The sequence below is a fragment of the Merops nubicus genome, unplaced genomic scaffold (genome assembly GCF_000691845.1).
Source record: "Merops nubicus isolate BGI_N331 unplaced genomic scaffold, ASM69184v1 scaffold5986, whole genome shotgun sequence".
NCBI lineage: Eukaryota > Metazoa > Chordata > Aves > Coraciiformes > Meropidae > Merops > Merops nubicus.
In genome coordinates, this window is record NW_008612810.1 from 1,205 (window position 1) to 26,195 (window position 24,991).

At 37.9% G+C, this 24,991-nt stretch overlaps 1 protein-coding gene across 1 annotated transcript in view; it reads left to right on the top strand.

The window, feature by feature from the left end:
* Positions 1-3,959: 3,959 nt before the first annotated feature.
* Positions 3,960-24,991, top strand: part of KIAA1033 (KIAA1033 ortholog) — a gene marked incomplete at its 5' end in the record, with an annotated part of 33,430 nt that continues 12,398 nt past the window's right edge. The window contains 21 exons of the mRNA XM_008941653.1: positions 3,960-4,099; positions 5,137-5,190; positions 5,321-5,386; positions 5,555-5,600; positions 7,955-8,022; positions 10,813-10,895; positions 11,868-11,910; positions 12,423-12,526; positions 13,139-13,259; positions 14,747-14,870; positions 14,970-15,097; positions 15,814-15,974; positions 16,615-16,741; positions 18,056-18,181; positions 19,478-19,585; positions 21,249-21,395; positions 21,493-21,572; positions 22,448-22,553; positions 23,322-23,438; positions 24,410-24,578; positions 24,718-24,872. Of these exons, the coding sequence (XP_008939901.1) occupies positions 3,960-4,099; positions 5,137-5,190; positions 5,321-5,386; positions 5,555-5,600; positions 7,955-8,022; positions 10,813-10,895; positions 11,868-11,910; positions 12,423-12,526; positions 13,139-13,259; positions 14,747-14,870; positions 14,970-15,097; positions 15,814-15,974; positions 16,615-16,741; positions 18,056-18,181; positions 19,478-19,585; positions 21,249-21,395; positions 21,493-21,572; positions 22,448-22,553; positions 23,322-23,438; positions 24,410-24,578; positions 24,718-24,872 (2,273 nt within the window). The remainder of the gene's footprint in view (positions 4,100-5,136; positions 5,191-5,320; positions 5,387-5,554; positions 5,601-7,954; positions 8,023-10,812; positions 10,896-11,867; positions 11,911-12,422; positions 12,527-13,138; positions 13,260-14,746; positions 14,871-14,969; positions 15,098-15,813; positions 15,975-16,614; positions 16,742-18,055; positions 18,182-19,477; positions 19,586-21,248; positions 21,396-21,492; positions 21,573-22,447; positions 22,554-23,321; positions 23,439-24,409; positions 24,579-24,717; positions 24,873-24,991) is intronic.

Below are 24,991 nucleotides of genomic sequence, written 5' to 3' on the forward strand. Positions count from 1 at the left end.
GACTATAACTTATAGCGTGCCTGCTGCTCTGATGAAAAAGAAAATACCTGCTTTCTGTGATTTCTTTTTCTTTCTCCATGTAAGCCAATTTATTTAGAAAAAGATTTCTGTACCTTAAAAGGCTTCTCCTGCCTCTAAGTAATTTTTTTTATCAGTTTGACCCTGCCTACCTCTGACTAGCTAATAGCTTTTACTCTCTTGTTATGCTAAAATAGTGAGAAATCATTCACACCTCTTTCTACATGTCTTTTATTTTATACATGATCAGTACAAGGTGGCAAATTGATGGCTATCAGTAGTTAAATATTTGAAAATATGTAATCAGTTATGTTGAGCTATGGCATTGTTCAAATCCATCATTTGGCTGCTGGAGAGGTGACAGTTCGTGGGTCTACAGTGGAGTGTTGGTACAAGTTTTGTTTGAGAAACGCAACCTGTTTCATAGGGAATTGATTTGAGCAGCAGTGCTGATTTCCTATGCTTGTATGACTTGGAAGCTTTTTCTGTTCCTCCTGTAAAGCCCCAATATCTCTGTCAGTTTCTTTGCTCTTAGTTTGTCTTTTGTGGGAAGGGAGGATATAGAATTGGGGGAATACGGCAACATACCTCCATAATAACATCTCCATACTCCAAGTTTTCTAGCGGTGAAGAGACACCAACTAGACATACAAATATGGGGCTGGATGGGATCCATCCAGGGGTACTGAGGGAGCTGACAGAAGTGCTCACCAAACCACTTGCCATCATTTTTCGGCAGTCTTGGCTGAGTGGAAGAGGTCGCAGTTGACTGGAGATTAGCAAATGTGACACCCATCTACAAGAAGGGTTGGAAGGAGAATCCAGGGAACTACAGGCCTGTCAGTCTTGGTGCCAGTGAAAGTTAGGGAGCAGATCATCTTGAGTGCCGTCATAAGACACATAAAGGACAACCAGATGATCAGGTCCAGTCAGCAGGGATTCATGAAAGGCAGGTCCTGCTTAACTAACCTAGTGTCGTTTTATGACAAGGTGACCCCTTTAGTGGATGAGGGAAAGGCTGTGAATGTTGTCTACCTGTCTATGTCGACTTAAATAAAGCTTTTGACACCATTTCCCACAGCATTCTTCTGTAGAAGCTGGTGTCTCATAGATTGAATGAGTGCATGCTTTGCTGGGCAAAACACTGGCTGGGTGTCCGGGCCTGAACAGTAGTGGTGAGTTAAGTCCAGCTGACAGCCAGTCACAAGTGGCCCAGGGCTCAGTGTTGGGGCCTAAGTGTCTTTATCAGTGATCTGGATGAGGGGATGGAGAGCACCCTCAGTTAGTTTGGAGACTGCACCAAGTTAGGCCAGTGCATTGATCTGCTTGAAAGTAGGGAGGCTCTACAGAGGGGTGTGGCCAGGCTGCATCAATGGGCCAAATACAAATGGATCATTTGTATGAGATTCAACATGGCCAAGTGCTGGATCCTGCACTTGGGTAACATCAACTCCAGGCAGTGCTACAAGCCTGGGGAGGAGTGGCTGGAAAGCTCTCCAGCAGAAAAGGGCTTGGGGTTTCTGACAGGCAGCTGAATGTGAGCCAGCAGCGTGTCCAGGTGGCCAAGAAGGCCAGTGGCACCCTGGCTGGTATCAGGAATAGTGTGTCTAGCAGGACTAGGGGTGAGTGATCATCTATCTGTGCTTGGCACTGGTGAGGCTGCACCTCGAGTTCAGTTTTGGGCTGCTCACTACATGAAAGACACCGGTGTGTTCTGGAGTGTGTTCAAAGAAGGGGAATGAAGCTGGTGAAGGGTCTGTAGCACAAGTCTAATGAGGAGCAGCTGAAGGAACTGGGGTTGTTTAGCCTGAAGTAAAGGAGGCTCGGGGAGGCTCGTATTGCTTTCTGTAGTTACCTGAAAGGAGGTTGTAGTGAGGTGGGTGTCAGTCTCTTCTCCCATGTAACCAGCAAGAGGAAATGGCCTTAAGTTGCACCAGGGGATGCTTAGATTGGATTTTAGGAGAAATTCCTTCACAGAAGGGGTTGTCTATCACTGTAACAGGCTGCACAGGGAAGTGATGGAGTCACCGTCCCTATGGGTGTGTAAATGACATGTAGATGTGGCACTTAAGGACACTAAACTCAAGGTTTAGTGATGACCTGGCAGTGCAGGGTTAAGGGTTGGACTTGATGATCTTAAAAATATTTTCTAACCAGAACGATTCTATGGTTTCTATGAAAGTACTGAAGCTAGTGACTAGGTAAACTCCATTCTGCAGGGCTCTGCATCCATCAGCGTTTTACTGGTTTTCTGGAGCAGAACTTCCAGAAGATGCACTGGAAGGAATCTGACAGATGAGATGAATTTGATGGAAAAGAATAATATGATGATCCAACTTCAAGGCTGCACATCAGTGCATACTGCTGATGGAAAGTTTTGTTCACTTGCTTCTTATCTATTTACATGAAATTCCTTGTCCTTATTCTGATGGTGCCTGTGCACTGTCCAGGCTGCAGTGGAACCCCCTGGCACTAAAGCAGAGCATGGTGTGGGGGAGCTGACTGTGCTCCTGCGTCGGCTTTGCGGTCCACATGCACTTACCGCGTGTGTTGCTGATGGCTTCAGAGTGTTGGCTTAGAACTAGCTCAGGACTTAACTGCAGTCATTTCTCCTTCTCAGTCTCAGCCTTTCTGTGCATAGTCCTTCTCATCTTTCCCTTATTAATTTGTCCCTATTCATTCCTTCTTTTATGCCCTATGCTGAGTGCCAGTCAAATATTTTCTTTCTCCAATAACTGTCTAAGTGATGATTGATCCAGCAGCATTCTCCAGCTGAAGGAGCCATCAGCTGCCACTGGGCTCTGTTATTGGCAGTGTGGATGACTAAGTGGCTGGCTAAACGTGCAGAATAAAAGAATAGAAGTTTTTAACTTTCTAAAGCAACCTGCTTGCTGAAGTGTGAAAAGGGCACACATAAACCTATGTGCCAGTTGAATTCTTATTTAGGAAAAGTTCAGTTGTTCATCTGACTTGCGTTTTAAACTTTTAAAGATAATTCCGTTTTCAACAAATAGCAAAAGATCACAGATTTATTATCTGATCATGGGAAAGATACTTTGATCTTCACAGGAAAAAGGTTTGCACTTCCTTACTGAGCATAGAAGCCTTGAGCTGTGTACTCATTCACTTTGCCCTTCAGATTATGCAACCAAGTCAGTAATTGTATATAATCGGGAGGAGTGTGGGAGGAAAAAAGACCAGGATAGAGGGAATGAAACTTTTGTGGAATAAATGGTCTTTAGACTTATTTTTGTAATTAATAGTAGTCTTTCTGGTGTTTGACCAGCTGAATGTTACACTTTGAACCTACTTGCTCTTAGTGGTAACAGGACAGCTCTGCATTTCAGTGTCCAGATGCTAAGCGAAAGAAAAGTTCTGCTTGAAGATGGTGAATTTACACAGGGGGGGAACGATTAAGAGCCATAAACTTCCCACATAATGCCCATATAACTTCCTGAGAGGCAGCAGGGAGATAGTGGAAGGAGGGTTGCTACTAATACGACTGGTACTCGGGCAGAAATGGTTAGACCCATTGTCACAAAATTCTGATATAATTGGTAAATTCTGATGGGTAGAGTAACCTGTTGTGTTATGATTTCTATAGCAGTTTCTTTGCTCAGCATCTTGATGTGAGTGTTAAGTTTGTTAGATTTTAGTTTGAAAAAGATACGTAAATCTAAAAAATAATTTTATGCAAATAGCTTAGATGTTTGATATTCTTTTAGCACTTGGATTTCTTTTAAGCTGACACTAAGTTGTAGGATTGTTTTTACACAAATAAGAACTTTTCCTTAATACAACCACATCTTTAATAGAAAATTCTGCAGCAGTGAGGAATGCTGCACTAAAGCTAAATAGCAATAGACAAAGTATTAATAGTTTTTTGATATTGCAGTTTACTGAACAGTCTCTAAAACTGTACAAATGTTATTAATTCTCAGAAATTCATGCTGAAGTACAGCTGAAGAATTACGGAAAATTTCTTGAGGAATATACATCTCAGCTGAAGAGAACTGAAGATGCTTTGGATGACTCTCTCGGAGATGTTTGGGACTTCAGTCTTGATCCCATTGCATTAAAGGTCTTCATATATGTAATATACATTGCAACTGTTTTCCTAGTTCCTCCTTCCCTTCAAAACCTGAGAAGTAAAGCTTGATGCATTTGTGCTATTAAAACTTTGGCTTTTGTGTTTGAGAAATCTATCCAATACTATTGTAATTAACAAGTAATTAATAAATTGTTGCATATCATAAGAGATGTTTTCACACCATTTTTTCCAGTCTTTTGATACTAATGGAAGTTAAATGAATTTATAGTTCTTCCTGTGTTGGGGAGGCTAATTCCAGCAGACTTCTCTGTGGATGATGGTGTTTTGATCTGGGGGGTTAAGGTTCCAGAGTAGCTCACTAATGGCTGTATAAGGGCAGAGCAAACTGTGTACATCTAGTTGTGTTTTGACCTCACGGTCTTGGTACTGTATTTTCTGTCAGCCAGAGATGACTATTTCCTTGGTCATAAGCTCTTTGCCCTCTGTAGAGCATTATTTTTTTCACCTTGCTGAATTTACAGGCATCATTTAAAAGCCCTTCTGTTCCCATAGGGAAGTTGCCTGTGCAGTTGACGATGCACTCTCAAGCAGTCATCTGTAGGGTCACCACAGTGCCGGATGTGTGGGAACTAATCAATATTATGGCTGACTTCAACACAAAATGTCAGTGCCTGCAGACAGATATACATATACATTCCAGCTTTTGGGATTCTTAACTAACGTTTTAGCTTTCCTGAGCTGTGTGCTTTTTTTTTTTTTCCCCCTGCATAATCCATAATAGCTGTGCTTCTGCTTTCCAAGTTTTATAAGTAAATTGTTCTAAATGTTATATTACCTAATTATTTGCCTTTCTGCTTAGAGTGAAAGAAAAGGAATTTCCATGCAGACGTGAATAGTGAAGGTTTCCTGCAGCATAGGTTGCCAGTAATGTGCAATTACTGTCACACTTGAAGATTAATCTGCGGGGGGTGTTGGAAAACATTTTTTTTTAGTTGGATAAATATATTTGACGAATATTTTTTAAGGTTGTTCGTTTATTGGTTTTTCTTTTTTTTTTTTAATTTTAGCTTTTGCCATATGAGCAGTCCTCCCTGCTGGAGCTCATAAAGACAGAAAACAAGGTAAGCACTTTATGCTTGAAAGAAGGGGGAATAAAGGTATTAATAGATGGAGTTATTCTAGCTAAACCCAAACCCTCTAAATGTGAATATATTTGTAATCTGAGTGTTTTTTTTCTCCCTTTGACTCTAGGTTCTAAACAAAGTAATAACTGTGTATGCTGCTCTTTGCTGTGAAATCAAGAAACTAAAATATGAGGTAAATTAATCTGTCTTTTATTACTATCTATAAAAATGTTTGCAAATTGGCAAGCTGATATATAGATCTATTCTTTAGCAGTAAAGAAACAATATGATGTGTAAATTTTTGTAGCATAATTATATATATCCTATTTATTAAAAAACAAATTTCTGCTTTTGTTGGTAGGCAGAAACTAAATTTTATAATGGCCTCTTGTTTTATGGAGAAGGAGGTAAGTAGTTCCCTTTACTGTAAAAGTTTGTAGTTTTACAATATTGCCTCATTACAGTAAATGCTACAATAAGTGTCTTTTTTAATATGGATATGAGCCTTTGACTGAGCACAGTATAATATACGTAAGTTTATAGGGACATATGTCAATGTCTTGTAACTGTCCTGAATTAGCTTAAGATAATATTTATCTGTAAAGCTCCTTTATCTGCACTAAGTATTGTTACATTAACAGGAAGTTTTGTTGCAGTTTTATTTACAGAAGAAGTAGGCAATATGGGCTTTTGAGCTTGTATTGAATATGTAATGTACAGCATATATGCTGTAGTAACTATTTCTCAAAGTACAACATTGCAAACCTGTTTTCTTTTCACATGTAAGTGCATCCTCAGTCAACTTATTTCCTATTTGAACTAGATTTTACATTGGTTGTAATAAACTAATACATCTGTAATTTGATTGTAATAAGAATGAAACAATAAATAACTTGGACTAAGTCCTGCCTACTTATGCAATCATAGTTATTCTAAGAGGAGTTGCAGCATGGGAACATCACCTGCCCCTCAAGTGCAGGTAGTAGTACGTGTAGGATTATTTAGACCATGATATAATACAGGAGCATAAGTAACTAAGTCTGTTCAGTTGACAAATCACGAGATCCTGCTTTAGGAGGAAGCTGCTTTTTGTGTTGGAGTTAGACTGGTACCTCCTAAGGACTGGTCTTAAGCTTCCACCTTAAAGGTTGCTAGTTTGGGAATAAGCACAGGCCTTGGTCTTGAGAACTGAATATATTAATGAATTGATTTAGAGACATATCACCTAACTTTGTTTTCTATTTCAGAAATTTGAGAGAAAGGCCTTTTTGTAGCAGTTGTGTAAAAGGGCTTTTTTAAAGCTTTTCAAGAGCCTTGACTGTGACAGAAGTGTTGGGCTAAGGACTATTTATCTTTCTAAGTCCTGTGTAAGATGACTGTTGTGGTTCAGCTAAGGAACATGAAAAAGTGTGGGGTTTGTTGTTTGTTTTTCTTAGCAGATTCTTATTTCTTATCAGATGTGTCTTTTAAATCTCTTAGAAGTAAGTGAGATGTTGCCAGAATGATACTAGGGGATCCCTGAAAACTTCTCCATGGCCCTAGCACAAAAAAAAGTGAGACTGTTGCAGATAATGTATTACAGCAGCCCTGTGTCCCTCATGGGTGTTTTGCAGGGAATGCCTGAGAATGGCAGGAACTGAGAGGTCAGCCTCCTGTGGGTTAGGTAGGGATGCAGAAATTGTTCTCTACTTCTGTATTCCTCCTTATAACATCTGCTTTGATAACAGCAAATTTGCTTACTTGAGAACAGCTGGCAAAGTTACTGGCTTTTTAAGGGTGGTTGAAATTTAAACAAATACTATGCTGGCCTTTTCCTTCTGTACAAGGAAACTTTTTTTTTAGCTTGTGCTTGGAGTGGCTAGGGCTGTATAGGGACTTTAAATAGTTGAATAGGGTTTTCTGGGGCATACACTAAACAGAGGAAAGTTTACATAAAATGTGTGATGAAGAAACATACATCCCAGAGCTCCATCTTACAGAAGTATGGAGACTCCTTTAGTATCTAGTGACTGGTTTGAAAGAACATATTTTATGAAGCAATAAGACCTGCATTTCTTACGTAGGTAAGCAATTGTAAGCTATTTTTGCTCAGAGAAAAATCTCGAGTCTAGAACATTAATCTGTCATCTCATTAAAAAGACTGTATTCTGTCAGGTGTTATTAGAACTGCTCCAGCTGACTGAAATAATTTGACATTGGTGATGTAATTTTTTTATTTCATAGTATTCTGTTAATGTACCATGTCATACAGGTAATGCTTTGAAGCTGTGGTGTTGAGCCACTACTCCTGTGCAGGTTGATATGTAGGGGAAAGAAAATCAAGTTCTTTAAACTGCATGCTACGCAGCTTTTTCTTCTGAATAAAGATGTAGTGTATTCTTTCAGGAGATAATTACCAGTGGCTGTTCCTTGCAATATAAATACTTAGTGCTTTCATACAAACTTTTAAAAATTGAAACCTTTAAAGGCAGAAATATTATGTAACTTCACATAAAAACCTACATTTTGTATTCTTTTATTTTCTTTCAGGTGATGGATACTTTTTTCCTGCTTTGTCTAATTTGTAAACTATGTCATTTTTAGTGAGAAAAAACCTTCAAAAATAAGTCCTGCTTAGGAAAGCAAAATTAAAAGTTTTAAATCTCCATCAATATGCCTAGAACCTCCACTTTGACAAAAGATTTGGAGGGCAGGCTTCAATGTTAATTCAACAGATGTAACACAGCCTTTTGAAAGTGGTGACAAATGTTTGTCTTTTAAGCCACAGATTCCAGTATGGTGGAGGGAGATTGCCAAATACAGATGGGAAGATTTGTTTCTTTCCTGCAGGTAGAGTTTATTTTGTGATGTGTTTTTTTTTTTTTTCTTTTAAGCGTTTATAGTCTTAATTTTAGTTGCAAAGTGGATTTAACAGTCTGCAGTATCCTGCTTGTATCTTGCTGGAAGGCATTGCAGTCTTTTGATGCGTTACTGTGTTTTGCCTGCAAATCTGTCACAAACAGCTGATTGATCACACATTGTTTTGGGCTTTTTGTACTTGTCTAAAACACTGGGAGTATAATGAGAGAATAAATTAGTTTAATCATTGCTCAAAATCAGAATTTACTTGAGATATTTTCAGTAAGAGAAAATTAATTGAGGTTTTCATTTGATGGCAAGTTTAAGATACCTATTTTTACAGCTTTGAGTACTGAGTTTTAGTGAGTTTTAGTTTTCATTGAATATTGGAAATGGATTATTTATGGATTTGCTCTCTTCTGTCAGCTAAAAAAAAAAAAATTAAAACATGTACCTGAAAAAAATTGCATATGCCTTACTCAAACTTTCAGGGAAGAACACTAATCTCTTATACAGTTTAGCTGTTATCAGGGTCCTTTGCATGAAAACAGGATCTGTTTCTTCTGAGGATTTCCTGTGCTCATGGGTTTCAGTCTGCTCTGGAATTTTTTTTTTTTATTTGTTCTAGCTTAAGTGGCTGTCCTGTTCTCAAAAGATGTTCCTATTTTTCTGCAATATTGCTTGTAATGAAATATCTGCACTGAAATACACGATATACATGAAGCTTCCAGAATGTTTAAACAAATTCTAGTTTAAGTTGAAATTCCTCTTCTTGCTGTATAGTAGCATGTTGGTAGTCATTTACTGAGTCAGGACAGGTCAAGAGCTACAGGAAGTTTTCTCAACCTCTTTTACCATGGCCAAGTGCGGGTGGTTGTTGGAGATCCTGTTTTTTTCCCCATTTCTCAAGCTTTTTATCCTATCAACTTTGTCAGTTTCATCCTTCGTCCTGTATTTCTTTTCAAGCAGATGTTTTAAGACCTGAAATGGTGTTACTATATACTTATGTTTTTCTAGACTTCTTTTTTCTCCCTGCCAGGTTATTCTGTCTAGGTGGAAGTTGATAGCAGGGTGGCTGGCTGTCTGAATATCTGTGTTGCAAACCCACTCTGTAGCAGAAATTTGCTTATTTATGGGGTGTATGCTGATGTGTATATTTATAGGGTAAACAATACACAAAAATAAAGCAGTATTGCTTGTGAGCAGACTTTGTGTATAGGCTATGATGGCTTGCTGAGTCTTGAGGAACTTTGGAAATAAAGGAGATGGCGAATGTTGCCCCAACGGAGCATTATTGTGTTAACGGGTGTGTATTGCTTTGGGTAAAGCTGTGAGGAAAACTTTTTCCTTATTGAGCTTACTCTTTTTCAACTGCTGTGTTCCTGTTAATCTACTCAGTAGCCTATATACACAGACTGGGAAATGCTATTCTGGTTAATGTTCTAAGCATATTCCCAGAGGTGCTGTGAAAATACGAAGGAAGATGATAAAAGAGGTGAAATGCTGCTTTCATAGAACTAATGTCCACATTTTGGTTTTATTGGCTCTTCTGAGTTAAAGATTTCTTGACTAATTAGATCTAATGGCCTCAAATTTGCTATCTAAAAACATTTTTGAAACAAAAAATTATTAAAATAATGATGGGAAATACTGTTAGGTACTCTTGATCCTGCAGAATACAGTGTATTTGAAGAACTGACAAAATTATAATGTCGTCTGTATGATGTAGCTGCTAATGTGCATGTGCTGTTAATGGGACTATTCCCTGGAAGTGTTAAAATGGCAGCTGGTGCCCCTTCCCCAGCAAACATGATCTCAATTTTCTATTAATCCATTTCTCTGGAATCTATTGGCGTGCTTCAGCGGCATTTGTTAAAGCAGTACAAGTATAAGAACACTTTCCTGTTTTGTGAAAACTGGTGACTAATAGAAGGCAGAAGCCCAAATAAGATCTATTTTTGATGGAGAGTAAGACAGAATTCAGCTGTTAGCCAAGCCAGTCTTCTGGCAGGAATGGCAGGCTGGCTGGCTGGCTAGTCAGCGTGGGCTGTCTGCAATGAAGCTGTCTGTCTGTGTGCTGACTGGCTAAACTTGTCATAGACTGACTTTTCCCTGGTTGCATTTATAGGGTGCATTAAGGAGCAAATATTATTGCAGTCAAGGGAAATTTGTTTATACAATGCTCAAGGACTGCCTTCTTAAAATCCATTAGAGAAATTAAGGTAGTCCTTTACATAGAATTGACCTGTTCTTACTCATTTTGTACTGTGTAGCTGAGCTCAAAATCTGCTTTACTCAAGCATATCTCTCAAAGATATTGTCTCTTTTTTAAAAGTAGTATTCTGTGGCTTATCACTCTCACAGTAGGTATAGGCTTCTGTGTTTATTTCTAATTTGAATTTGCCTATCACTAGAGTGTGACTCTAGTGGGAAAGGCACAGCCTTTGCTATCGGAGGTATTGTCTCTGAAACTACGTGGGTGCTGTTCCCAAATTGCTTCTTAATTGTCTTTATAACATCGCTTCAATTTATCAAATAGTCCCAGTTGTACTGGAAATTTGTGTTTGGCAGCTGTGTAGCTTCATCCTAGATCCTTTCTCAGAGCTGTTAGTAGGATATTTTCCATCCTGCTCTAGGTTTGTCCATTGAATTGGATTAGGGATGTAGCTGGAGCTCAGACTGCAAGTTCAGCAGTTTATGTTCAGTATTTTGCATGCAATGACAACTAGTGTATGGCAAGAGTCTATACATATATATTAATTTTGTTTTCTTGTATTGCAGGAACTGTCTTGCTTTGTTACCCGATGTTACGAAGTGGTGATGAATGTAGTGCATCAGATGGCTGTTCTCTATACCAGCAACAAGTAAGTATCCCCTAAAATGCTATGTTTTATGTAGTTAAATGTATAAAATATGAATGTTCTGTCCAAGGCATGGTCATTTTTGGAATGTTGTTGTCTGGAAATAGGGAGAGTGCTTTGTTGTGCAAGTTTAGATTTCCCAAGCCAGTACATAAATGGATTTGTTTTATTTTCAGAAAAAGCAATGCTTTTATATGAGATGCAAGAATTTTAGTTTTTGTCTTTTTTTAATAGAACTGAAGCTTTAGAGGTAGTCTTTATCTTAGGGTCTTAGGACAGAGGTCCTAGATAATTTTACTCTGAGAGAGATTCCTTCTGCCAACATACAGTCGATACCAATAGCTTCAGAAACTTAGATAACTTCCACAGTCTGTTTTACATAGGTAAATCTTGGTATATATTCCTCACAGAACAACTGCGGTTTTAAGACCTGAAATTGACATTAGTAAGGGCTGTTTGGTTTGGCTCCTCTGAAAACTGAGGAGACTTTAGCTCTGAATGAAATTGTTGGATTTAGCTCTAGCACAACTACGGGGCTCTTGATTCATGTGTGCCCCATCCTTTCAGTATGGTGCTGGATGAGCAAGGCTGGATGTATAGCTTGGACATGGCTTGATTAGATTTGTCATTTTGTACTTTTGGGCCACAAGGCTGGATGTGTCAAGGGGACTTGCTGCAAGGATAACTGCACTGGGACTTGCTGATACATGTGTGCACTGAATGCAGTCAGTGATTTGAACCAATCACTTACTGTACATTTAAAAATACAATATTAAATTTGATCATAGCATACAGCTTTCAGGTAGCTTATACTTTTAATAAAATTTGGAGGTTATTTTATTTTCTGAAGTTACTATGTTAATGAAGAAAAATGTACCCCAAGAAACAAAGAACACACCATGGTACAGAATTGACAGATAAATATTCTCTGTTCTAAGGATTAAAAAGGCATTAAAATATTTATTTTATTTACAGGAATGCACCTAAAATTATAGAGACATCTGGAGTTCATTTTCAGGTGGGAATGATTTGGAAACCTCTTGCTTTGTGTTTGTGTTGTATGTCTTGATCATTAATCCTGAGAAAAGCAGCAAAAAAGTGAGTTTCAAGTACAGCTTTGAATCTGGAATCTCCTTGAAAGGTTTTGTTTCTCAGCTTTGTCTGGCATTTATGTGGAAAGGGCTGGTATCTCCATGTCTGCCATGGTCTAGCTTTCTTAACTGAAAAGTCTTTGCACGCTAACTTACTGTGTGCAATGTGTGCTTCTGCATGTAGACAATTCTAAAAATCCTACCTTCAATGCTGAAAAAGATCAGTGAACTTAAAGTGCTGCCTGCATGCAAACTGATGTTCATTGCATTGCTACAAGAAATACTAGATCTTTAAGCTACCAAGCCGAGAAATCTCCAGTTTAACCCTCTCGCTGCTGTCTTGTAGGCTGATAGTGTGTTGAAAGGAATTGGAATTAAATATGCTATGCATGGCTGCAAAAACCTTTTTGATAACTACATTTTTTTTTTTTCTTATCAGGCAATGTACGAGCATCTGGGAGAGCTGCTCACGGTCTTAATCACTCTGGATGAAATAATTGACAATCATGCCACTCTGAAAGATCACTGGACCATGTATAAGAGGTGTGTCTCTGAAGGTGTGGAAAACACTCCCACAACATAAAAGCATGTATGTGTGTCTTTGTTCCAAGAAAGTCAGTGTGGAAACATGGATTCTGGTACCCCTGAAAGTTTTCCAGAAATTTTGATGAAGAACAGGGCTAAGCTCCTTTCAACCAGCACCAGTAAGTTTTTAAAGTGCTGAATGTTACATTGATGATACATGGTAAGCATTTTGACAAACATAGTAATAGTTGGTGGGGTTTAAAATATATTCAGTAAGAAATCTAATTTTGTACAGAACTGATGTAAGACTATCCCTGTCCTTATTGATCTTGGAGATGGACATACAGATTTAAGTAAGAATGCTATCTTAAGTAAAGGCTGAAGAGTCAGCAATTGTAAAGGTAATTAAATTAGTGGAATAATAACTCTATTTCATTGGAAACCTAAATAAATGGGAGCTATTCAAATGCAAATGGCATATATAGGCATAATGATTTTTTTTTAATTTTGAAGTTGCTGCTTGGCACAGATGTGGGCAAATCTATTACAAAATTGTATAGGATATGATAAAATTGTTAGCACGTTTTAATTGTGCTGTATGTATGTGTTGCACATATGTACTCCTTACAGGCTGCTAAAATCTGTCCATCACAATCCTTCTAAGTTTGGGATTCAAGAAGATAAACTGAAGCCATTTGAAAAGCTGCTGTTAAAACTGGAATGCCAGTTACTTGATGGAATGATATTTCAGGTAATGAAGATACGTTCCCCAGTGTGACAGGGGAAGCTTGTATTAAAGTGACACTCTTAGAATGGTTTGTTTTATTTTGTTCTGGAAACAGTGGGGTGTGTGTGTATTTTTAGCTCTCGTATCTGTGCATGGGGTGTGGAGGGAAAAAGGCTCTATTGTAAGATCCTTTCTTGCTCTTCTTGTGGTAGAACTGTGCCAGGCTTTGAATGGTAGCAGTTAATGCTGACTGTTCTGCAGAATTAAAGAAATGCAGGCAACTTGGTCTGCACAATGAGGGCTGTGTATTACTGGGGAGTCTTTTTTTCACCAGAAATTTTAATAGTGGGCAGGCTTACCTAGCATAGGTCCACTTTATTTTGGCTGCAAGTTAAAATCTCAGTAATCTTCAGAATATGTTAAATCTGACCTCTTGTAATATATTTTGTCTCATTCCTAGCATATGTGACAGGTATCTGTCACCACTTCAGTGGTGTATGCCCCTGCAATATGGAAGTGTAAAGGTGGATGAGAAGGATTATTACTTGCTCAATACTGTTAACTTGACTGTGTTCATAGAAGCAACCATCTGTTTTTAGAAGAGTATATTTGAGACACTGAAATCAGATGTGGCACGGTGAGCGGAGATTAACGTTGCAGAATCTGGTCACAGCAGTGTCAGTTGAACAGGACTTGCTCAGTTCTTACTCTTACATCTTAAATGTCACAGGGAAGGTTTTGTTCTGTAAAAGCCTCCAAAAAGGAAATAGATCAGCTAAATTGTGCTCTTTTTTTCTTTTTCAAAGGACGTTGCTACTAGCTATCCATTTTTCATCATGTATTTGTTGCAGTAGTACGAAGACTTCATTATATGTTTGAGCCATCAATGGGATTTGTCTGGTGTTCGTTAAGGAAGCTTCCCCTCCTGTCCTTCAAACACCCCTTCCTAACAAAAATACATGAAAAATATTCTTTAGATATAATTCCATTAAACACATTTCTGATATCTTTAGAAAATCTGAAGTGTCTCTTTTTTATTATTGTGTGGGTTTTGGTCACTTTTTTTTAAACCACCACCAGTGGCGTGAGGTTCTATGCTACAAGTTCATTAACCACATCCTGCAAGTGACTGGCATGATACTCTTGTTTGGATAATGGAGAGTTAGTAATGTATTGTGATGTAATAATGCAAATATGCATCTAGTTTTTTATCGAAGGGAACCACATCACATGGTTTATTTAAAAATGCCACTTAACAGAAGTGTGAAGTAAATAAAATGATTTTTTAAATGTTAGATGTAAGAGGGACTTTTAATGTTTTCTGTTCTTATACTAAACAATTCAAGCATAGTTAAAAAATCTGTATGTTGTGGTGTTTAACGTCAGGTTACTCTTAAATCAGCATGCTCTTACAGTACTCTTCCTTTGCAAAATCAGTATTTTTTTAAGATCAAAAATTCTTGGCTTTATTGTTATGTGGTTGTTTTCTTTCTTCTTTTCTTTTTGCTCAGGCCTGTATAGAGCAACAATTTGATTCTGTAAATGGTGGAGTGTCAGTGTCAAAGAACAGCACATTTGCTGAAGAATTTGCTCATACTCTTCGCACAGCTTTTGCAAATGTTGAAGCCAAACTTGGTAATGCAAGCTCATGCTTCTCCTGCCAGCTTTGCTGTTTCTAAAACTGTTTGAATGGTTGGTCCGGGAGTAGACTTCAAAAAAAGTGTATTTCCACAGGTGAACCTTCAGAAATTGACCAGAGAGATAAATATGTGGGCATCTGTGGCCTCTTTGTGCTGCATTTTCAGATTTTTCGGACCATAGACAAGAAATTTTACAAGTCACTGTTGGATGTTTGTAAAAAGGTGAATGCTTTATTCTTTTGTAAATAATTAGGGGAGAAGTAGATAATTTTCTTTGTTGCATAGAACAGAACTGGGAGAGGAAAGAACACAATTTACCAAAACAAGTCAGAAAGGAGAATTAAGATTTTTCTACTTTCTATTATTTCTGCACCACTGGCACCTCCTCACACGCAGTTTTCTTTTAGAGATGGTCTAGAAGCTGCATGCTCACTTAGTGGCAAACCAACTTGAAATTACCACTAAATATTTCTTCCCAAGATTAATGTGGCACTGAGCACAAAAATTAAATGTTTGAGTTACAAGTATTGTGGGACTCAATAAATGCTGTGGGTTCTGACCTTAGCTATGAACATGTATTTTAAAAGACTTATATAGAAGTCCAGAGGTGATCTGGGCTTTTTTCTATCAGGTCATGTTAAAAAATAAATTCTTTAATACTGTTCAGACCCACTGATAGTGGTAACAACTTTGCCCGTGGTGTCCTTACTGGACTTCTAATGCAGAAACCTTTTTTTAATGTGAATGTAATACTTCATAGAAACTAGTTATGCAGAAATAAAGGGAAGTTTCTCTTATGGTTCAAGACAGATGCAAGAAACATGCTTGGTGGCATAGCATTTGTTGTACTTACTTATGGTTGTTGCTACTTTGTTGTATTTTCCCCTCTTTCTCTTCCCCCCTCTTTTTATTCCTTTCCCCCTCCTCCACCCCTTCAGGTACCAGCCATCACTTTAACTGCTAACATTATCTGGTTTGCTGACAACTTCCTGATTCAGAAGATACCAGCTGCTGCCAAACTTCTGGACAAGAAAAATATTCATGCAGTTAAAACGCAAAGGGAGAACTTTCTACAGCAGAAGGCACAGTCACTTACCAAGTATGATTCCTAAATACTGCTTCATTTAGTGTACTAGCATGTTGTGTAGTGCTGCTCAGTGCTGCTATCAACTTTTCCACTTCACTGCAGCAATGTGTGTGTTAGTGTTGCTAAAAAAGTGTTGGTTGCATTTACACGTTTAACTACAACTAGTGAAATCCAAGCGGATTAACTTCTGGAGAATTATGTTATTTAAAGACAGTCCAGTCAAATTATATTTGTGTGTGTGTATATATGTGTATAACAAAAATTCAAACTTGGAAGAAAAAAGTTAAATTCAAGTATAGGACTTTTTCATCTAGTGTTTAAAAGCATTTTCTAAGAATTTTATTCACTGTATTTATTTAAAGGAATGTAGTATTGTACTGCTAAGAGGGCCATTTGTTCTCTTGAAAGATACTTGATTTTGAATCTTTATGGTGTGCTTGTACAGATAAAATTGGCAGACTAATGCTTACCTACAGAGAATTCAAACACAAATGAGTGTGAGGTTCTGATACTTTTGGAAATGGTACATTATTATTTTGAGGACCGAATTCAACGTATTTCCCTTGCAAGAATTTAAACTTTGGAAAGAGAGAAGAAAATCTTCATACTCTTCTTATCTGAAGTCAGCAATGTTCTTTTATTCATTCTACAGAGATATGCAGTCATATTATGTTTTTGTGAGCTCATGGATGACAAAAATGGAATCTATCTTGTCAAAGGAGCAGCGCGTGGATAAATTTGCTGAAGATCTTTCTAACTGCTGCAATGTCTTCATCCAGGTGTGCAGTCTTTTAATATGGTGATGCAGTAAACTGATGTTTTGGTGCAAGTTGTTGAACACAAAAAGAAATTGCAGAAATTCTGTGGTCATCAGTGTGTTATTTTACAGTGTGGGGATTCTTCTAAAACTTTAAATGCCTAGTAGACACTCTTTTAAGTAAATCTGTAAAAGGTCTTTCCATAAGGCATGTGAGGAAAGTGAATCTGACTAAATGTGTAGTAGCAAAAATATGGAGTTTTTCTCTTGACTTAAGAAATGAAGCTTTATTAATTTCCTCTGGTTTGGTGGTGATTTTTTTTCCTTTTGAGTCAGTCATGTACATAATAAATTGGACTGAACCAGTGTCTAATTTAGTTTGATTTAGCACAGTACATAGTTCCAGTAAAGGCTTTGTGTTGTTTCGTTGTGCTTTGCCTAGTGATGGTACTTTGCAAGAATCTTGCTACGTTCTGAGGCATCTGGTTTTCTTTTGGCCTGCTAACAGCATGTAGTCTTAATGTAAGATGCATCTTATTTCTGAATTTGTCTTGATAGTTTTTTATGTGCATCTATCTGCCTGACAGAAATCTGATGAAAGTAGGTGTATGTTAGAAGCATGATCCTGAATCTTCCCTATTTAGAGACATACATGTACTAGGATCTGTAGGTTTTATATTTGCATTATTTGCAGTGGACTTAGTTTTTTTGTAGTGTGTTAAGTTTCCTACACTACTTTCTGTCTTTTCCTAGTCTTTTTTTGTTGTTACTATTTTTCCTTTGAAACAAGTTAACATTTTTGTCATGCTGTATATAACTGACATTGTATTTAAAAGCTTATCATGCATTAATTTAGAAAGGATTGCTTTTTTTTTATTGTGGGATGGACAGTTCTAATTAGAAAATGTAGAACTGTGTAAATACTGTCAGTGTATTTATTCCATGGAATCCAGAAGTTTCAGACTGGTTTTGTGATAGGCTTTTTTTTTGTAGGGATGGGAATTGTTTGGGCTGGTTTACAATAGGTCTGAAATTCATAGACCTTTTAGACTGTGTGGTTAATTCACTGACCTGTATTTAATTTGAATGGATTTAGAAAAGGTTAAAGATCAAGTGATCTAAAGACTCGTAGGCAGTTTCTAATGTCTGCCTAATAAAAGGATCTCATTCAGCTCTTTGGCATCCCAGGCTTGCTCATTAAGTGGTATATTCTCTAGTGTGAAGAGGCAAAAGTTAGCTGTCTATCATATATGAAAGAAAACAGAGAAGACTTATTTGGTTGGTTGTGAAAATATAATTTTATCTTTTTCTCTCCCCATGTTTATTTTATTTTTAGGGTTTTCTTTATGCATACGGTCTTAGCACCATCATTAAAACTACAATGAATCTCTACATGTCAATGCAAAAACCTATGACCAAAACCTCAGTGAAAGCTCTTTGCAGGCTTGTGGAGCTTCTGAAGGTAGGTCACTGGATGAAAACTGTTAATTTCATATAGACCTTACAGAGAACACTGATCAAGCTTCACATACTAAAAAGAAATCAAAATGGGCTATTCATTTCTCCTGAGATGTGAAATGTTTTTCCATGGATGGCCTCTCATTTGGACTGGATTTAATTAGAGAACAGGAGATGTGAGAGGCTAGAACAGATATTTTAAAATTTTTTTTAATGTAATTTCTAACCAGCTTCCTTAGTTGGTGTCACAGAATGATTGATGTTGGAAGGGACCTCTGGAGGTTGTAAGGTCCAACCTCCCCCTGTTCAGGCAGGGTCACCTAGACCTGGTTGCCCAGGAATGTGTCCAGATGACTTTTGAACATCTCCAAGTGTGGAAATGCCACAATCTCTCTGGGCAGCCAACCTGTGCCAGTGCTTGGTTATGTGCACAGCAAAAAGGTGTTTCCTGATCTTCAGAGAAAACCTCCTGTGCTTCAGTTAACACCCATTGCCTCTTGCCCTGTCAGTGGACAACTCTGAAAAGAGCCTGGCTTCGTCATCTTTGCATCCTCCCTTCAGGTATTCACCTACATTCACAAGATTCCCCCAGAGCCTTCTCTTCTCCAGCCTGAACAGTCCCAGCTCTCTCAGCCTTTCTTCATATGTGAGATGCTCCAGTTCTTTAATTACCTTCATGGCCCTTGGCTGGACTTTCTAGTGTGTTCATATCTCTCATATGGAGGAGCCCAGGACTGGACCCAGTGCTCCAGGTGTTTGGTCTTACCAGTGCTGAATGGAAGGGAAGGGTCCCCTCCCTCGACCTGTTGGCAACACTTTGTCTAATGCAGCCCAGGACACCATTAGCTGCCTTTGCAGAAAGGACACACATTGCAGTCAACTCGGCGTCTACCAGGGCATGCAGGTCCTGTTCTGCCAAGCTGCTCACCAGTTGGATGACTCCCAGAATATGCTGGTGTATGGGATTGTTCCTCCCCAGGTGGAGGACTTTGCACTTCTGGTCCTTTTTCCAGAAGGAAGACACTCTGTTTTGAAGTAACTTCAGGAAGCAAAGGTGAACAGAACTGGATTATTTAAAGACAAAACAACCAAAATAATTCACATCAGTCCTGAAACTTTTTTACACTCCTGAAAGGCTTGATTTTCTGTTTCCAAGGGTTAATTGCAACTGCTACTAACAGTGCATTACAAAGTAGAGTCTCTATTTGCAAGTGTGGATGAGTCAGCTAGCGTAAAGCAAAATTCTCAAGGCAAAAATTTTGGTACTACATGAACTATTGTGTTTTGGCGTTGACTTTAGGCAATAGAACATATGTTTTACCGAAGAAGTATGGTCGTGGCAGATTCTGTGACACACATCACTCAACATCTGCAGTATCAGGCTCTTCACTCTATTTCTGTAGCCAAGGTATGTGAGCTGAGTTCTGATAATTAACCTTCCTACCTAAATGTGTTTAAAAAAAAAAAAAAATTTAATTTTAAAAGTTTTCTTACTTTTGCAAAATCTGTAGTGTAGTGCTCTGTCATAGTTGACAGATACATAAGCTTTCCAGTAGGTCAGAGCTTTTCCCCTAGAAACTGTACAGCATAGGTGGCTATTAGTTTTGGACCAAAAATTATTTCTTCCTTGCTCTACATTGCTGTGCCTTGTCATGTTCCTCTTGTTTGTTGTTTTTTTTTTTTGTTTTTTTTTTTTTATTTCTAGTGACTATCACAAACAACTGACCTTTTCTTACTCTTTACTGATGCATGTTCTTAAAGCAATCTGTTATAGGTCTAAGCAAACAGGCTGCTATTTACTTAAGGTTTTACTTGGCAAAATAGTGGTTAATACATGATAGCTTGCAGGAGTCTAATGCAGTCATAAATTCACTATTTTGCTGAGGGGTAAAATGGCTTCTGATGGTGAGACACTGTAATGCAGAGGTACATATTATATATTTCTGTAAACACGATCAGTTTATTACACATTTTGATTACCAAATCTTGAATTTCTAAATTCAGGGCAAACGGGAAAATAAGGTTTCAATATACTTGTTATGATGTATTACTAATTATTCTTTTCATCACATTCAGTAGCAGAATTACAAAGGGCCTATGTATCTGGCATCTCTGTATCTTCTAGTGTCAGAAAAGTTGTACTTCTAAAAAAATTTGATAACGTACATATCTGAGTGTGTATGTATACATCCACTGAAGAAGTTCAAAGCGACTAAGAAAAACTAATATCTTCAAACAGTTCACATGTATTTAAATAACTTTCATAACCTTTTCAAGTCATATCTGCAGTTACATTACTAATTATCTCTAAATGCATATTTCTAAATGTTTAGACTTGTGTATTGAGGGATATCAAAGAGAATACATATGTGAACAATTCTTAGTATTTTGACTGCTTCTCAGAAAATATGTAAAAGGAAGATGCTGGTAAATAGAAGGGTTCATTTGTACTAATCTGTGTTTATCTGCTCCACTTCATCTTTAAGTGGTTTAAGGTCTAAGGCATATACCCAGTACAGCTTTAGTATGTAAAGTTAGGAGCCTCATGTTAAACATTCTTTCTTGGAATCAGAAGAGGTTTTCTTTCTCTTCAATGATACTGCATCTCTTCTGAGTTGTGCTGCTACTCGCAGATACATCTGTGACTTCAACAGCTTAGCCACGAGATTGGGTTCCCTTCATTTTCCATGCAGATATGTTTGCACTTAATCTTTCTGATAAATTAGAGTTTGTGGATAGTTGCAAGCTATTGTTATTGCTATGTTTATATATCAACTTGCTGTTCAGCTGTAAACTGGATTTTGTTACCAGCAAAAGAGTCATGATGAAATTTTTTTTTATGAAAAAACAATTAAAAAAAACCTGCAAATCGTCGAAGTATATAGATAGGTAATACCACTGAATTGATAGAGGAAGTGGATCTGGATTCAGTTAGCTCTGTTCACAAAACCTAATTTGTTTTCAGAAATACTCTATTTATGATGAGTCCATAAGCTTTGGGAAGAGGAGGTAAGCTGTTGTTTTCAGGCTTAGGTAACTTTTCTCTGAATTTGTGTCTTTCTATCTTCAAGAAAAGAGTAATCTCTGATAAAAAGTACAGTGAGCAACGCCTGGATGTCCTCTCTGCCTTGGTGTTGGCTGAGAACACCCTTCATGGGCCAAGTACGAAGCAGAGGCGCCTGATTGTTTCCCTTGCATTAAGTGTGGGAACACAGATGGTAAGTGTCGTGGCTGTTCCAGACCTTTGTCTGGTGTATCTTTAGCATATTATAAAGGTATATAATCTGGTCTTTCTTTTTTTCCTCATTTGCACAGAAAACTTTTAAAGATGAAGAACTCATTCCCCTTCAGCTAGTTCTGAAAAAATTAGACTTGATCAGTGAACTTACAGAGCGGTAAGCAGTTCCATCTAACGTATAGAAGGCAGTGTAGTGTCACTAGGGGAGCTGGATCTTCACTGTGCAAATTGCAAAATCTGGTGGCTGCGTGCTGGTGGTGATTTCCGCATGTATTGCAGGCCAGGGATGGACAGAAAGAATTCCAGAGCTGAGTTTGAGGATTGCTGGTCTTTGGGCAAGTTGCATTTTACCTAACTGTTGCCAGTTAGGTAATCTACTTCTCTGACTGTTTAGAAATCCTGTCACTTTCTTGGATGACTCAGCTTTATGTTAAACCAGAGTCTTAACCCACATGCTATAAGTTAATACCAGTCTGTCTGGGAGATCAGGCTGTTAGTACACGGGTGATGCTCTATCTTACTGCAGCTGTACTTTCAGTGGACACTCAAGTTACATTATGTTGTCCATCTGAAAGCCAGGTGAGTATCTGAGGTTCCATGCATGCTTTTTGGAGAGAGACAAACACTTTCAGGGGATGACTCATGGGATAAGTTCCTAGCTTGAATGTTGTAAACAGGTTGTATCAGGAAAGGCTTGTTTTTCTTTTTTGACTTACAGAAGAAACTGCTTGACCTCTAGGCATGCAGGAGGAAAAGCATTTTGCTGTAATGTAAGGTTTAATTCTTTCAGAAACTGAGTAAACCTTTTTTCCAAAGCAAGTACCTTTTATTTATAAATAGACTAATGGAAAACAAGGAATAAAAATTTGTTAGAGAGCTTTCTTCTGAAGAACAATGCATCTGGAATATTAAAGTAACCATGTAAAACTTAGGCTTGAAATGCAGTTGTCTTTTGCTTAAACACACTAAGTATCACTGTTAGAAGAATGGCTTCTTCAAATTCTGTGTCTAATAAATAATCTTGTATTCTAGAGTTCGAACCCAGTGTGACTGTTGTTTCTTATACTGGCATCGAGCGGTCTTTCCAATCTATTTAGATGATGTGTATGAAAATGCAGTTGATTCTGCTAGACTGCATGTAAGTAATAATGTAACGAGCAACTGTAGGGGGTTGGATTCAGAGGAGGAGAGGATAAAGCTTTACTTTTAAAAAAAAAAAAAAAAAAAAAAAACCCAGGCAGGAGTTACGACTGAGGCAGAAATTTCTTTTAAATCTGGAGGCTATAAAAGCAATCTTTGTTCTAAATCTAATTGAAGTATACCTGTTAGATTGCTCAGAAAAGATCAGGTTGCTATTGTTGACTCTGGGTCTGTGTGTCTGTTCCTCTCTTCATTCTAATTTGAAATGAATGCCTTCTGCTAGACTTGAACATTAAGACGCTGTGTTCCATGTTTTGGTTACCTATTTGTAAAGCTTGTGTCACTGTTTGGTGATGCAGTGTGGGATAGTTGTCCTGTAGCTTTTTCCAGCCACCATCTCTCCTCCCTTCATTTAAGAAGCAAGTATTTGCTGCAGAAGTGAATTGTGCCTTGGCATGCCAATCCTGACAAAATCAATCATCTGTTCTAGTATTGTGCATGCCGTGGTCAGTTATAACACTAAATATAGAGCAAATAATTTCAGATGAAATTGTTAATAATTATGACCTTCCAGTAAATGGATCAGTAACAACTAAATGCTTCAGATGAACATACTAAGAACAGGAAACTTCAGTAGGGTTTGTTAAATCAATGTTTATTAAGTGGGAAGACTAGCAATTTGGATTTGTCAGCTTTGAACGCTGGTTGAGCTGCTGTTGACATGTCTATCAGTGTGTTGGTTAAGTGTAACAGTTTCTTCTTTCAGTATATGTTTAGTGCACTCCGGGACTGTGTACCTGCTATGATGCACGCGAGACACCTGGAATCTTATGAGATGCTTCTGGAATGCTACGACAAAGAAATCATGGAAGTGCTCAATGAGGTCAGTTGCTGTGAATGGGATTTAAATGCAGCACCGTGCTTGGAATATCTTATAGGCTAGCATCTATTGTACCAAACTTGATATGATCTATAAAGATAGCCCAGAGACCTTTGAGATTGGTGGAGAGTATTTTAATAAGAAAGTGTTCATTGATTATTTTGGCTATTTAAGACTTGTTGTTAATGGTAACTGTTGGCTAAGAACATGAAAACGCTCTATTGAAAATTATGTAAGTTGGCAAAACCTCAGTTACAGATTTGACTGTGCAGACAGAGGAGGCTTTTTGTAACATTAACTTCTGCTTGTGTGAGTGCCTAAAATAACTACTACTGTTCTTAGTGTGTATGCATGGCTTTTAGTAGTGAAGTCTCTGTAAATGTAGGTGGCCTCTTTAGTGAATTATTATCTAGAATTATGAAGGATGTTTGATGGAGAGAAAAAATGAATTCAGATTTCCCAAGTCCTGGCTTTTAACCTTTGAACGACTCTTTTTGTTTGACTAGTTCAAAACCAAACAGTATGTATTCTGCTGAAAATCAGGCCAAATTGCTCATTGCAAGGCTCTTTCTTGCTGGGTTAGGTATTATCTGGATAGATAGCCCTAAGCCTAGTTCCCCTTGAGATGGGAAGTGAGAATACTTAAGCTTAAATTGTGTTAAACTCCTAAGTGGAAGTTTTAATAATGTACAGAAATGGCATTAGGTAGCTAAACCTTTACCTCTTCTGAGCAGCTGTTTGGCTTTTTCTTGCTATTTTCTACTAGATCAGGAACACAGGAACTAAATATCCTTCTGGTTCCTGGGTGTTGATTCGTTTTGACTTGTGTGGCCCTGCCAAAGCAAAGCTGTCTTCATTAGTTTAATCAGTCTTCTGTGTATCCCTGGAGAGAGATGTTAGTTCTGCTAACAGAGCATTGTAAGCAGACACTGAACATGACTGACTTTTTTTTTTTTTTTAACTTCCCTGAATAGCACTTGCTGGATAAATTATGTAAAGAAATAGAGAAGGACCTGCGCTTGTCAGTTCATACACACCTAAAGCTGGATGACAGAAACCCCTTCAGAGTTGGCATGAAGGATCTAGCTCACTTCTTCTTTCTGAACCCAATACGTTTTTTCAATCGATTCATTGACATAAAAGGTGAGGAGCTGTACATTTTCTTAATTCTGTTTCTTTCATCTCTGTTACACTTTGGCTTAATAATTTTTTTTGCTTCATTCCACACTTCCCTAACTGAATAGGTAGTATTATTCTAGTTCACCCTTCTGTGTGTTTACAGCCTATGTAACTCATTATTTGGACAAGACCTTTTACAACTTAACAACCGTAGCCCTTCATGACTGGGCCACCTACAGTGAAATGAGAAACCTAGCAACCCAACGCTATGGCTTAAGTATGACTGAGGCACATCTTCCCAGCCAGACACTGGAGCAGGTACAGTGCCCACAGGATATGAATATAGTTGTTCCATTACTGTCACTCCAGCTAGCTATGCAAAAGTGTGAGTCATTGAGATGAAAGTACCCAAGAGTAGAGCACTCTTTGGAAAGAGT